The 15214-nt window shown below is 29.8% G+C and overlaps 2 protein-coding genes across 2 annotated transcripts in view; both read right to left on the bottom strand.

Moving 5' to 3' along the window:
• Positions 1–15214, bottom strand: part of LOC111631364 (talin-2-like) — a 199740-nt gene that overhangs the window by 17893 nt on the left and 166633 nt on the right. The window contains exons 65-72 of the mRNA XM_023375591.1: positions 14158–14259; positions 13096–13266; positions 7819–7965; positions 7578–7679; positions 7297–7416; positions 3859–4005; positions 3618–3719; positions 3337–3456 (exon numbers count right to left, since the gene is read on the bottom strand). Of these exons, the coding sequence (XP_023231359.1) occupies positions 3337–3456; positions 3618–3719; positions 3859–4005; positions 7297–7416; positions 7578–7679; positions 7819–7965; positions 13096–13266; positions 14158–14259 (1011 nt within the window). The remainder of the gene's footprint in view (positions 1–3336; positions 3457–3617; positions 3720–3858; positions 4006–7296; positions 7417–7577; positions 7680–7818; positions 7966–13095; positions 13267–14157; positions 14260–15214) is intronic.
• Positions 3310–4015, bottom strand: LOC111631363 (talin-2-like). The gene is made up of 3 exons (XM_023375590.1): positions 3859–4015; positions 3618–3719; positions 3310–3456 (listed from the first exon to the last, which is right to left on the bottom strand). The coding sequence occupies exons 1-3, from the start codon at positions 3961–3963 to the stop codon at positions 3328–3330; spliced, it is 336 nt and encodes a 111-aa protein (XP_023231358.1). The 5' UTR covers positions 3964–4015; the 3' UTR covers positions 3310–3327.

Raw genomic sequence — 15214 nt, 5'->3', positions numbered from 1 at the left:
CCCTCACCCCCCCGCGTTGGAATTTCGAAAAATCCTTTCTTAGTGTGCGTTTCCATGACGTACCCTAACTGTGTACCAAATTTCACCTCTTTAGGTTAAGCGGTTTGCTCTGGGCGATGATGAATCAGTGAATGAATGAGTGAGTCAGTCAGGACAAGCAATTTTATATATTTAGATATATACCTATATATACACATCTAGAAATATTAGCATTCAAATAAAGATATAAAGCCAATTATTATAATATTTCACTCTCTTGTAAGTTAAACTTTAATACATCAATATTTTCAATTAAAGTGATAAAATAAATAAATATAGATAGAGCAAGAAGTTAAAAAGAAAAAATTTCCATTAAAGCAGATAAAAAATGTTTTATAATTGGTTCAATTGATGCACATGTGCATAGGTTAACTAAAAAAATAATTTCATCTGAGGCTTTATAAATAATTCAAAAGATTATTGTAAAAATAAAAAGTGATTTTATATTTAAATATACTACATTATTTCATGTTGATTACCAGATAAATATCTTTTAATTTTTAAAAGATTTTTATAAAAATGTTTTTTTTTTTTAATGTTAATAAATGTAAAAAACACTGATTTAAAGAAGTTATATTATATAGTTTTTTGTGAAATTATTTTAAAATTGACTCCTGGTTTAAATCAAAGTTCATTTATCAAAGCACAATTATATTTAATTTTAAAATGTTTTAAATTATGAATGAGGAGTCATTGGAAAGTAAGTTCTGACTGATCTCAATAGACACAAAGAAAACATTTTGGACATTCCTTTATTGTCAAAGATTTACACATATATTCAACTATTTTTCAACACAAATCACCTTTAAAATTTACATATTTTGTGTCAGAGCACAACTTTTTCATCCTCTTTTTGATGAAGCCAGCTGTCAATTTCTCAAATCAAACAATGAATACAATAGTACCTCAGGATACGAATGCTCCAGCATATGAAATTTTCAGGATACGACATGAAATTTGAACATAATTTTGCTCCATGGTATGAACAAAAACTCACCATACAACATTACAATTAGTTCGCAGTGCCATTTTTTATTCACTTCTGTTCATTGGTCTCAGTCCGCATGTTTGCTTTGTCGTAGAAGGATCTTGCTCAATAAAGGAAATCTTGAGGTATTATCAGAAAGTGACTAATTTTATTGAAAAGAAACATCCGGAAAAGGTTCACACTGGCTGTATTGCTGCTCAGAGTAATGACATTTGCCTAAATCATTTTAGAAACATTTTAAAAAGTAGCAAAGCCAAACCTCTTTGGATAGATATTTTACCAGCAACTATCCAGTGAAAGTGCAGGTGGAAGTGAAGGAAAGAAAGCAAAAAGCAGTGAATAAAAAATTTTAAAAGTATATAAAACAGAAAAGATAAAAAAATTAGTGTTAAATTATTTTTAAGTTATTGTTAGATTATGTTATGTAAGTTAAGTTTTAGTATTATTTCCCTTCTCCCTGTCCTCCGCCACCAGTTTACACCTCCACTGTTGTCTATGCTCAAAGGTAAAGTGAAAATAAAATTACATTTTTTTTTCTCAATTATTATTCTATTATGGTTATTTATATATTTACAACTACAAAACGCATTTTTCAGTGTTTTCCTTACTAAAGTTATTTTTTTTTCAATGTACTACTTAGCTTTAATTTGAGTGTGTTTTTTGTGTTGGAATGGATTATTTGGTTTTACATGTAATCATATGGGGAAAAATGATTCACCTTACAACATTTTCATGATACGATCTCAGTTTCGAAGCAGATTAATTTCATATCCTGAGGTACTACTGTATTCTGATTATACATACAATCTGTGAAAATGGCATGAGTTCAATTTTGCTCAGCACATTGTTGCCTCAGAAGGCAAGATAGAAATATCAGACATATCTGCAGTTTTTTTGCATTTATCAGACATTCATAATCATATCAGGAAATGGTTAAGAAGATTAAAAATCCTATCTGCTGTGAGATAACATTATCATGTTTTGTTGAATAAATTCCTGAATTATGGAGCAACAATGCATGTAGATAAATATTAAGATCTCAAAAAAAATCACTACAGTCTATTGAAAACAAATGAAGCATATAGTATTTTGGTATTATTTGTATATAGGCATTAGGAATTGGCATTTGCATCATAGCAATGCAAGTTTGTATATTACTGCCTGAACAAGCAGACTGCTGGTGCAATTCTAGTGATGAATTTTCCACACCAATGCTATAACCCAATTTTCCACTTTGGTTTTGATCCATTTTTGCATTTATAGACATGTTTAGCAAGACTAGGATTTGATAGTGTGAAGCAATTACAACAATTCCATAACTTTGGATTAAGAATCTAGTGGCAGAGATTTCAACAAGCAAATATAGCTTATGGTCTAATACAAAAAAATTACTCAGAATACTTCAGAAGTGATTATTTTTAAAAAAAGACATATGTTTGTGTAAACTTTTAACACAGGAATGCCTCAAATGTTTTATTTATATCCTTTCTGGCCAATCAGAACTTACATACACAACAATCACTAAGAGAACAAGTTTTCATTATTATTATTATTATTAAAATAAAATAAAGAAAAAACATTGAAGTAAACATGACCTAGTTAACAGATTGATTTATTAATGTTTAAATCTTTTACATTTTCTGAGATTTATTAAAAAATGTTGATTTTGTATTTATTCTTTAATATTTATTAAAAGTGTAAGCAAAATAGATTATCATTTACATCATTTTTATTTTAATGGAAATATATTTGAAAAAACTGTTAGATATATATAAAAATTGTTTACTTGCATTACCCATTCAGAAATAATTATGTGTAACATTTTCAAAAGAATATACTGTATTGCAAATTTATCTTTGAAAACTTATTTCATCATCCTTCTATTACACATTTTTATAATAAAACAGTGTAAAAATTAATGTTATTTCCTTCTGTTTATCATATCTTTATATAATTCCAAATAAAAATTGATGTGTTTCCATCTAAATATTCATTATTAGTATTCAATTAAAGATGATTTTTTTTATGATAAAATTATTATTGTTTTCCTTGTTAAAAACTTTAATAAATTAAAAAAATAATAATAATTCAAAATGAAAACATTAAAATTTTGCCTAATATTTATTTATTAATTATTATAATCTTCAAAACATTGCATTTACAAAAAGATTTGCTCAAACAATTATTATCCATAAATTTTCCTCCTGAATTACCATAAGGGAGGTTGCATTTTGTATACATATACACTAGTATTTAGTCATTACTAAACATATTACAAATATATAAAGAATTTGTAACATTCAAAATACCTCAGCATTTGTAATTGTAGCAATAACACCAGGTGTATCAGCTGCCAAATTCGAATAATGATGGGCTAAATTTCCTGCTGATGATCCTAGTTCTTGTGTATTTGTCATAGATTTTCCAGACTTTTGAAATAAATAGTAAAAATAGTTAATAAAGCAGATTTACATATGAGTAACTGATGTAAAGAATATTCTATTTTTAATATGTTTTCTACATTTAATTATGCTAATCTACTTAAATATATTTTTATTCAAATATCTATTATTGATATTTCAAACCATACCATATCTTGGGCAGTTCTTGCAATTTCTTTAGCTTCAATTACCATCCTTGTTTGATAATCAACAAATGTATTTTCTGTACCATTGATATACCATTCATTCACCTAATTTAAAAGATTTGAAATTATATTGTTTAAATTTAAATTATAAATTCAAATAAATTTGGCCATGTTACAATTAAATCTTTAAATCTTTTTTTTCTTAAAAAGAAAAACTGCTTTATAATCAAGTTTTTTAAAATACCTTAGACATAGATTTTCTTAATGTTTCTATATGTGATGTAACAGTAGCCATATCTGTAGCTGCAGCTTGCAATGTATGTAATAAATCATGTACTGCATCTCTCATTCCATCTGCAGATTCATGAATTTCACCATGTACATGAGTAGCCTAAATTAAAAACATATTCTGAAGTTTTCTACAAAATTCACTTCTTAAAACTTAAAACAATAATTTTTGATCATTATATAATTTTTATTCTATAAACAGGAAGAATTTCAGTAGTTTTATTTCAATGAAAATTCAATATTAAAAGATTTGTAAAAATAATTTTTCTATTGCATTTTAGAACAATGCTCTTAAGTTTCTTTAATTAAAAACAAAAAACTTTAAACTATATTAAAATATTTTGGTATTCATCTGCACTCATTGCTATAAAAATTAGTGCATCAAGAAGTTGTTATATCACCGTGAAACTTGGCATGCACAGGGCTGGATTAATCCACTTTGGGGTCCTAGACATTTTCTTCTTACGGGGCCCTTCTCTCTCCCACAAGAAATAGAGCACACAAAAAATATAAAACAATAAATAAAACAAAACTAAATAATGTGAAAAACTAAAACAAATCTTAAATTTTTATTAATAAAAAATATTTAATATACAACAATAAATTTTAGTTTTTCTAGAAAAGTTTGAACAGTTTGTTTATAAATTTAAAAAAACTGAAATTTATTTTATTAAATGTCTAACAAAAGTTGTTATACAATAACAATATTACCTTAAACTATTAATTGTTTAATTTAACCTTTGCTGTTATTTTTTGACCGGCCAACACCTGGCTCATCGTTTTGTTGTTAATATTATTCTTATCACTTTAAAAAAAATTATAAATTATCAGAAGAATTACTTTCAATAAGAACAAACATAAGAACACATTTTCTTGCAATTTTTGAATTCACAATAACCATATAAAAAGTGATATATTTTTACTCATCTTTACCACAACACCGGAGAATAGTAATATAATTACCTCTTTCTAACCTGTTACCGGTGTGTCTACTAACTCTTAACGATCCAAAACGAACCAAAACGTTAGTTTTGGTTCATTTTGGACAAGGCTATGGTCCTCATGAAGCGCAATACATATGACCAATTGTTGTCGGAGCACATTAAGAGTACCAGATGTGACATTGTGCAATGGGATACGGTGGACAAGCTACAGGCTAAAGTTAAGCGCTTCGCTAACACTAAACTGGCTAAGAGACTAGAAATGAGGAATATTATAGTCGATGCGCCTGATACACNGAAAAGAAACATCCGGAAAAGGTTCACACTGGCTGTATTGCTGCTCAGAGTAATGACATTTGCCTAAATCATTTTAGAAACATTTTAAAAAGTAGCAAAGCCAAACCTCTTTGGATAGATATTTTACCAGCAACTATCCAGTGAAAGTGCAGGTGGAAGTGAAGGAAAGAAAGCAAAAAGCAGTGAATAAAAAATTTTAAAAGTATATAAAACAGAAAAGATAAAAAAATTAGTGTTAAATTATTTTTAAGTTATTGTTAGATTATGTTATGTAAGTTAAGTTTTAGTATTATTTCCCTTCTCCCTGTCCTCCGCCACCAGTTTACACCTCCACTGTTGTCTATGCTCAAAGGTAAAGTGAAAATAAAATTACATTTTTTTTTCTCAATTATTATTCTATTATGGTTATTTATATATTTACAACTACAAAACGCATTTTTCAGTGTTTTCCTTACTAAAGTTATTTTTTTTTCAATGTACTACTTAGCTTTAATTTGAGTGTGTTTTTTGTGTTGGAATGGATTATTTGGTTTTACATGTAATCATATGGGGAAAAATGATTCACCTTACAACATTTTCATGATACGATCTCAGTTTCGAAGCAGATTAATTTCATATCCTGAGGTACTACTGTATTCTGATTATACATACAATCTGTGAAAATGGCATGAGTTCAATTTTGCTCAGCACATTGTTGCCTCAGAAGGCAAGATAGAAATATCAGACATATCTGCAGTTTTTTTGCATTTATCAGACATTCATAATCATATCAGGAAATGGTTAAGAAGATTAAAAATCCTATCTGCTGTGAGATAACATTATCATGTTTTGTTGAATAAATTCCTGAATTATGGAGCAACAATGCATGTAGATAAATATTAAGATCTCAAAAAAAATCACTACAGTCTATTGAAAACAAATGAAGCATATAGTATTTTGGTATTATTTGTATATAGGCATTAGGAATTGGCATTTGCATCATAGCAATGCAAGTTTGTATATTACTGCCTGAACAAGCAGACTGCTGGTGCAATTCTAGTGATGAATTTTCCACACCAATGCTATAACCCAATTTTCCACTTTGGTTTTGATCCATTTTTGCATTTATAGACATGTTTAGCAAGACTAGGATTTGATAGTGTGAAGCAATTACAACAATTCCATAACTTTGGATTAAGAATCTAGTGGCAGAGATTTCAACAAGCAAATATAGCTTATGGTCTAATACAAAAAAATTACTCAGAATACTTCAGAAGTGATTATTTTTAAAAAAAGACATATGTTTGTGTAAACTTTTAACACAGGAATGCCTCAAATGTTTTATTTATATCCTTTCTGGCCAATCAGAACTTACATACACAACAATCACTAAGAGAACAAGTTTTCATTATTATTATTATTATTAAAATAAAATAAAGAAAAAACATTGAAGTAAACATGACCTAGTTAACAGATTGATTTATTAATGTTTAAATCTTTTACATTTTCTGAGATTTATTAAAAAATGTTGATTTTGTATTTATTCTTTAATATTTATTAAAAGTGTAAGCAAAATAGATTATCATTTACATCATTTTTATTTTAATGGAAATATATTTGAAAAAACTGTTAGATATATATAAAAATTGTTTACTTGCATTACCCATTCAGAAATAATTATGTGTAACATTTTCAAAAGAATATACTGTATTGCAAATTTATCTTTGAAAACTTATTTCATCATCCTTCTATTACACATTTTTATAATAAAACAGTGTAAAAATTAATGTTATTTCCTTCTGTTTATCATATCTTTATATAATTCCAAATAAAAATTGATGTGTTTCCATCTAAATATTCATTATTAGTATTCAATTAAAGATGATTTTTTTTATGATAAAATTATTATTGTTTTCCTTGTTAAAAACTTTAATAAATTAAAAAAATAATAATAATTCAAAATGAAAACATTAAAATTTTGCCTAATATTTATTTATTAATTATTATAATCTTCAAAACATTGCATTTACAAAAAGATTTGCTCAAACAATTATTATCCATAAATTTTCCTCCTGAATTACCATAAGGGAGGTTGCATTTTGTATACATATACACTAGTATTTAGTCATTACTAAACATATTACAAATATATAAAGAATTTGTAACATTCAAAATACCTCAGCATTTGTAATTGTAGCAATAACACCAGGTGTATCAGCTGCCAAATTCGAATAATGATGGGCTAAATTTCCTGCTGATGATCCTAGTTCTTGTGTATTTGTCATAGATTTTCCAGACTTTTGAAATAAATAGTAAAAATAGTTAATAAAGCAGATTTACATATGAGTAACTGATGTAAAGAATATTCTATTTTTAATATGTTTTCTACATTTAATTATGCTAATCTACTTAAATATATTTTTATTCAAATATCTATTATTGATATTTCAAACCATACCATATCTTGGGCAGTTCTTGCAATTTCTTTAGCTTCAATTACCATCCTTGTTTGATAATCAACAAATGTATTTTCTGTACCATTGATATACCATTCATTCACCTAATTTAAAAGATTTGAAATTATATTGTTTAAATTTAAATTATAAATTCAAATAAATTTGGCCATGTTACAATTAAATCTTTAAATCTTTTTTTTCTTAAAAAGAAAAACTGCTTTATAATCAAGTTTTTTAAAATACCTTAGACATAGATTTTCTTAATGTTTCTATATGTGATGTAACAGTAGCCATATCTGTAGCTGCAGCTTGCAATGTATGTAATAAATCATGTACTGCATCTCTCATTCCATCTGCAGATTCATGAATTTCACCATGTACATGAGTAGCCTAAATTAAAAACATATTCTGAAGTTTTCTACAAAATTCACTTCTTAAAACTTAAAACAATAATTTTTGATCATTATATAATTTTTATTCTATAAACAGGAAGAATTTCAGTAGTTTTATTTCAATGAAAATTCAATATTAAAAGATTTGTAAAAATAATTTTTCTATTGCATTTTAGAACAATGCTCTTAAGTTTCTTTAATTAAAAACAAAAAACTTTAAACTATATTAAAATATTTTGGTATTCATCTGCACTCATTGCTATAAAAATTAGTGCATCAAGAAGTTGTTATATCACCGTGAAACTTGGCATGCACAGGGCTGGATTAATCCACTTTGGGGTCCTAGACATTTTCTTCTTACGGGGCCCTTCTCTCTCCCACAAGAAATAGAGCACACAAAAAATATAAAACAATAAATAAAACAAAACTAAATAATGTGAAAAACTAAAACAAATCTTAAATTTTTATTAATAAAAAATATTTAATATACAACAATAAATTTTAGTTTTTCTAGAAAAGTTTGAACAGTTTGTTTATAAATTTAAAAAAACTGAAATTTATTTTATTAAATGTCTAACAAAAGTTGTTATACAATAACAATATTACCTTAAACTATTAATTGTTTAATTTAACCTTTGCTGTTATTTTTTGACCGGCCAACACCTGGCTCATCGTTTTGTTGTTAATATTATTCTTATCACTTTAAAAAAAATTATAAATTATCAGAAGAATTACTTTCAATAAGAACAAACATAAGAACACATTTTCTTGCAATTTTTGAATTCACAATAACCATATAAAAAGTGATATATTTTTACTCATCTTTACCACAACACCGGAGAATAGTAATATAATTACCTCTTTCTAACCTGTTACCGGTGTGTCTACTAACTCTTAACGATCCAAAACGAACCAAAACGTTAGTTTTGGTTCATTTTGGACAAGGCTATGGTCCTCATGAAGCGCAATACATATGACCAATTGTTGTCGGAGCACATTAAGAGTACCAGATGTGACATTGTGCAATGGGATACGGTGGACAAGCTACAGGCTAAAGTTAAGCGCTTCGCTAACACTAAACTGGCTAAGAGACTAGAAATGAGGAATATTATAGTCGATGCGCCTGATACACCGAAGTTGTTTGCCTTCGCAAAAATCCACAAAGTAGGACAGCAACTACGTCCTGTTATAGATAAGGGCAGGGCGCCGACACATAAGATGGAGAAGTTCGTCCACAAGCTGATCACGCCCTACTTGGAAGATTATCCGTACATGCTGAGTGACCCCGTAGACCTTATAGAGACCCTAAAGAAGATCACCGTAACACCAAAATTTCTCACAGTATTGGATTTCAAGTCGCTGTTTCCATCAATCCTTCTCCCGCCTGCCTTTTGCGCCATCAGAGATTTACTATTATCTATCATCAACGATAATACGGTACACCAGCAAATTCTGGAGATGGCCCATCTATTGTGTTACAATTCATTCTTCCAATTCAAAGGTAGCGTGTACACGCAAGGAAGAGGAGTCCCTATGGGTAGTCCGATCTCTGGGGACTTATGCGAGATGGTGGTTAGACTACTCGAAGCTAAGGTCCTACCACACCACCTTCACAACATCATTTTATATAAGAGATATGTTGATGATATTATCATATTGTGGAAAGAAATACCGGGCATCAAGGCGTTCGTCGACACAATGAATAATAACACATATGGATTAACCTTAGAAATAGAACAAGTGCACCAAACGAATATACACTTCCTGGATATTGATATCAAGGTAGAAGAGTCGGTAATTCAAATGGCAGTATACCGTAAGTTAGGAACAAAAGGTATATACATACCAGTAGGGTCATGTGACCCACCGCAATATAAAGTGGCACCATTTAAGGCTCTAATTAAGAGAGCACACACACACTCTTCTACCGAGCCAGCCCTACAATCAGAGCTAGGATGTATACAAAGAATAGCCGATGAACACGGATACGGCAGACTCGTACGCAAGTTATGGCATGAGTATCAAAACACAACTCAAGACCTTCCGCTAAGAGAAGAACGACAAGATATGGATAAGATCATTCCGGTCAGTTATAATCCGTATATTGGAAGAATATATGGAGAAATAACTAAAAAGAACCACATACGTATAGCATACAGAAGATGCGCTTCGATCTTCAACATCCTAACCAACGGAAAAGATCAACCGGACAAGGATAAGCTGTCAGGAGTCTACAGCATACCGATTATAGATCGCAGATGTGATAAAAACCTTCTGTATGTGGGCTCCACCAAGCGATCCTTAGAGGTTAGACTCAAAGAACACGCTGCGGATATTCAGAAACAAAGGAACACGACGGCCTTAGCAGTATATGCTTCCGATCCAGATATAGACCCCGAATTTAAGAAAGCAAGAATTATCCGCACCGCACGGCACGTACACCATATCAGATGGCTAGAGGCGGCCAGCATATACTTGGCTAACCTTAAGGATAATCAATGCATCAATTATAAAGAAGAGATTACGTTATCAACAGCGTGGCTAGCGTTTATGAATAGTAATTTATGATAGCCCGTTTGGAGTCGACTGCGCATGACATACAACGACGGAAACGGGAAACGTGCATTCGAACTTACATATTTCGAATTTAAAGTTTTTACGAGCTGCATTTTCCATCAGAGATTCGAAAAAACCTGAAGAAGAACCGTTTAAGGGTTCGAAAACGTTAGTTTTGGTTCGTTTTGGATCGTTAAGAGTTAGTAGACACACCGGTAACAGGTTAGAAAGAGGTAATTATAGTGATATATTTTTGTTTATTTGTTTATTATATACAATTGTCCAACAGAAAAGTAAACTATCTTATTTATAAATCTTTTCAAAATAGACAGTTTGATTGGGCCCTTCAAAAAACCGGGCCTTAGACATCTGTCTCATTTGTCTATGCGATGATCTGGCCCTGGGCATGCAGATAAGTTTCAATCAGATAAGGAAATGATTAGAGTTATAGCATGATGGCTCATTGTGTAATTCCAGCAGAAGACATTAAAGTGTGTTCCTTGGCCTATAAGAAAGTGCAAAAAGTGTGATGTAAAGGCATCTCTAGTGATACAGCATCCCTCTGCAACAGGTAAACTAGACAGGTTTACCTGTTGCAGAGGGATGCTGTATCACTAGAGATGTCTTTACATTACAATTGAAGACTGTATGAACAATTAACCAAGTTTGTGAGAAGAAGGATCATCAGGTTGAGAGAAGCCAAATGGTCATCTTGCCAAATAGCTCACAACTTAGGCCATTCTGACAAAACTGTGAGGTGTTGGGAGCAGTAAATGAGAAAGAGCTCATTTACACGATATCCAGGCTCAAGAAACCCTCAACAGACCACCAGCCGAGAGCACCACCTGGTCTACACGGACCAACCACCATCCAGATACAGGTGTCACTATCATTACAGGATCATGTCTATCTGTACCATTTCAAGGTGCCTGGGTGAGGAACATTTAATATCAAGGTGGACATTACATGTGCTGCCAATGACACTATCCACCATCACTGGTGGGTGGTGTCATCCCAACAGGAACAGAACAGAACAGAACCAGGTTGTCTACAGTGATGAATCCAGATTCAATTTGGGCACTGAGGACGGCTGGGTTTGTGTCCGGAGAACCGTGGCAAATGTCTCAATCCTGCCTATGCTTTGGAGCAGCACACAGCCCCCAGAGATGGTTTGATGGTCTAGGGCAATGGTTCTCAAAGTGGGCACTACCGCCCACAGGGGGCGGTAGTGCCCACTTTGTGAACCACTTTGTGAGTGCCACAATCTAGGGGACACTGGAGGCAGGATACTGAACGGTGACCAAAGGCAAAAACTGGGGTCACTGACAGCCCATTCCTTTTCCTCTGTTAAACGGATAAGAGGAAACATTGCATTGAATGGTTTCCAGATGTCGAGAACAATGTACAGTAAGAGCACAAAGTGTGAGATTCATAGAAAAGTTTTCCTAAGAATATTTCCAATCCTTTCTCACACAAGAGAAAATGGGTTAGGGAGCATTGGGTATAACTTTATGGAACAAAGGGGGAGGTGGATTGAAAAAGTTTGGAAATCACTGGTCTAGGGTGTTATCACATACGACAGCCAGTCACCTCTAGTAGTGATCCAAGGGACCATGATAGCCCATGTTAGTGACATCCTGCAGCAATATGTGTTGTCTCTCAAGGCAAGGGTCCCAAGAGCCATTTTCCAACAGGACAGCCTCCGTCACATTGCCACACTTCTCTGATTTGTCACCAATTGAACATGTCTGGGATTACTTGGAATGCCAAAGTGGACAGTCTGGGAGTTTGGCTGAACTAGAGGACCACTTGCAACAACTGTAAACTGAAATGTTGCAGGACACCATATAACACTTGTATGCCTCCATGACCACCCTTATCACATCATGTATTAACACTAGATGTGGCCCAACAGGGTACTAGAACCTACTTTCCTTTGTAGTTTTTCCTGCAATAAATGATCCTTTTGCTTTCATTTTGTAATCACTTATTTATATCACCATTATACTCACACATGTACAGTACAATTTCGTTTGATTCTGACAACTCCTTCTTGGTGCACTAATTTTTATGGCAATGAGTCTAATTAATATAAGAAAATTACAATTCTTTTTATACAAGATATTAATAACCTTATTCATTTTAAATATTATTGCTTATATATAACAGTAAAATTTTAAATGAATAAGATAAAGATAAATTGTATGTAAGAAAAACTTTTTTGAATTTTATGGCAAACTTGGTCATTATATGAAATTAACTAATTGTAAAACATGAGAATTTATACCTGAAAGAGTCAAATCTATGCTTTAATAATTTATAAAATATTCATAATAAAAACAAAAATATTTACAAATTCTATTTGATTATAAATTGTTTGTACAAAATTAATGATCAATTAATGTACACAATACACATTTTGACTTCAAAATCTTTTCTAGTTATTTAAAATTTATTTTTAAAAATACTTAATTTGTTCTTTTAAAATTCTTATGAAGTTCCCTTCACAATAATTAATTTCAAATATTCATTTATAATGGAAGCAATAAAACTTAATTTAAAAAATACTGACCTTTGGATTACCACCTGCTTCTTTAGCTGCATAAATCAATTGTAAGGCACATTCAGCAACAGTTTTAGATTGATCAAGAAGTGCCATTTGTTGTTTTGAATTAATTGTTTTTGATGCACTACCAATTGCACTTTTTATTAATGGATCAAAATATGTAATCATTTGGGTTACCTAAAAACATATGAATTTAGAATTTGTTTTAAATTTTATTATAATTGTTTTAATGAAAATTTAATACTTCTTTTCACAGTTTGACATCTCTAATTAGTAAATCAGATATATTTAACTATTTACTTTTAAATTATTCTTATTTCAAAATACAATAATAAACAAATTTATACAAATTATATTTTATTGTGATTAGTGATGAGAAAATGCTATGACAAATATATTGATAATAAGCTTTATACAATACATATTTTTTAAATATTTTTATTTTTAAAAACAAGTTTAAAAATATATCTTTCACCATGCAAAAATTCATATAATTTGCTTACAAACATTTTTTCACTCTACCTTTTTCTTCATTGTTTTAACAAAATATAAAACAATTATTTAATCAACTAAAGATGTATTTTTACTTAGGGAAATTAATGCAATAGTTGATGATAAAGACAATCTATAAATTGTTACTTTTTAGATCTATATACAATAGATCTATGAGCACTTCAAAATAGTGGGGGGAAAAAACATTTTTAGCTTTACTAAGCTAAAAAAGTTTCTTTGTTTTTTGCTATTTTGAAGTGCTCATAGATCTATCAATATTAAAATTTAAAAAATACTAATGTAATATATTTCTTGTAAATTACAAAACAAATATGTTTAAAAATTACACAAATAAAATTTTGGAATTTCTCCAATTTTCCTTCTTTAATACATCATATCAATTAAAATGAATTGCAAAAAAAGTAAAGGAAAACTTAAATAAAAAAATATTATTTTTCATTCAAGTTAAGTTAATAAAATTTTAATAATTACTGAAATATTCAATCATCAAAATTTTATATTCTAGAAATTTCTTATTTTTAAAGTAATTGTAGATAAGAATTGATTACAACTTACAGCATGGCCTAATTTTTCAGCTTCTCCTTTGGCAGCAGTACAAACTGAGTTTATTTTGTACATTATTTCTGATGCTGCATTTTCCATTTGTTCTTGGAAACCCTAAAATTAATCACATTTAAATTTTTAATATAATATAATTAAAATTTCTTTGTAATTTTAAAATATTAAGGATGCTACAAAAGGTGATAGTGTTTTTGCTAAGGTGTATACTTTTATTTAGTAATCTAATCACAATATAATTAATTGCTGCACATAATATATTAAATAGCAGATAAAATTATTTTTGTTAAAATTTTCAAAACAGGTTCAATGTATTTTCCTTCACATCTGATCATCTATTAAATGTTAATTAATATACAAGTTATGTATAGAAATTATCAAAGAAAATATTATATAACTTTCTATTTAAGCTAATATAGTTTAGAAAGGAAATGACATATTGAAAGAAACATTAAAACTTTATGTATTTCATTAATACAAATTACAGGAGATAATGCAACTTATATTATACTTCAATATACAATAATTACTTATTAAGGGTTCATTTAAATTAAATTTTTTAACTGGTTTTACAGGGGGCCGCGCGGCCCCCACGCGCCATATTTATATGAATTTCTAAAAATCTAAGCATTGGGCACAGCTGCCATTTTATGTAATCTCATTATGTCGTGCCTCACTTGGGGTGCCAAACGTTCGCCGTTTCAGCACTTAATAGGTACATAGCTCCATCCTGGTAAGTGCAACAGTTGTTTGAAATTTGTTTGTAAAGTGCATAGTACTGCAAAAATACTGTGATAACTGTCAAGACTGAATTACATAATTCGTTAAAATGTTCCTGAGTCTTAAAAGTAGAAGCAATTATATTACCTGTGGTTTTTTAACAAATGATAGTTAGAGGCTATAAGAGTTACTATTTTGAAAGACTAGTTTCTTGAGAATAAGAAAAAAAAATATTTTTGTTAAAACCTTACAATAGGGTAGATTTTTGTATTGATAAAAAAAGCAAACACCAAAAGTTGTAACAATTTTGTGATATCTTGTAATAATTAAGTAA

Source organism: Centruroides sculpturatus, unplaced genomic scaffold (assembly GCF_000671375.1).
Source record: "Centruroides sculpturatus isolate CEXI.00-Female unplaced genomic scaffold, Cexi_2.0 scaffold534, whole genome shotgun sequence".
In the NCBI taxonomy this organism is placed as follows: Eukaryota; Metazoa; Arthropoda; class Arachnida; order Scorpiones; family Buthidae; genus Centruroides; species Centruroides sculpturatus.
The sequence above is the reverse complement of the archived record's forward strand: the minus strand, read 5'-3'. Positions and strand labels throughout refer to the sequence as shown.

Coding starts and splice junctions, on each gene's coding strand:
- LOC111631363 (XM_023375590.1), bottom strand. CDS start 3,963: ATGAGAGATGCAGTACATGATTTATTACATACATTGCAAGCTGCAGCT. Junction 3,720..3,858: donor TAAGAAAATCTATGTCTAAG/GTATTTTAAAAA, acceptor CTTTTAAATTAG/GTGAATGAATGGTATATCAA. Junction 3,457..3,617: donor CAAGAACTGCCCAAGATATG/GTATGGTTTGAA, acceptor TTATTTCAAAAG/TCTGGAAAATCTATGACAAA.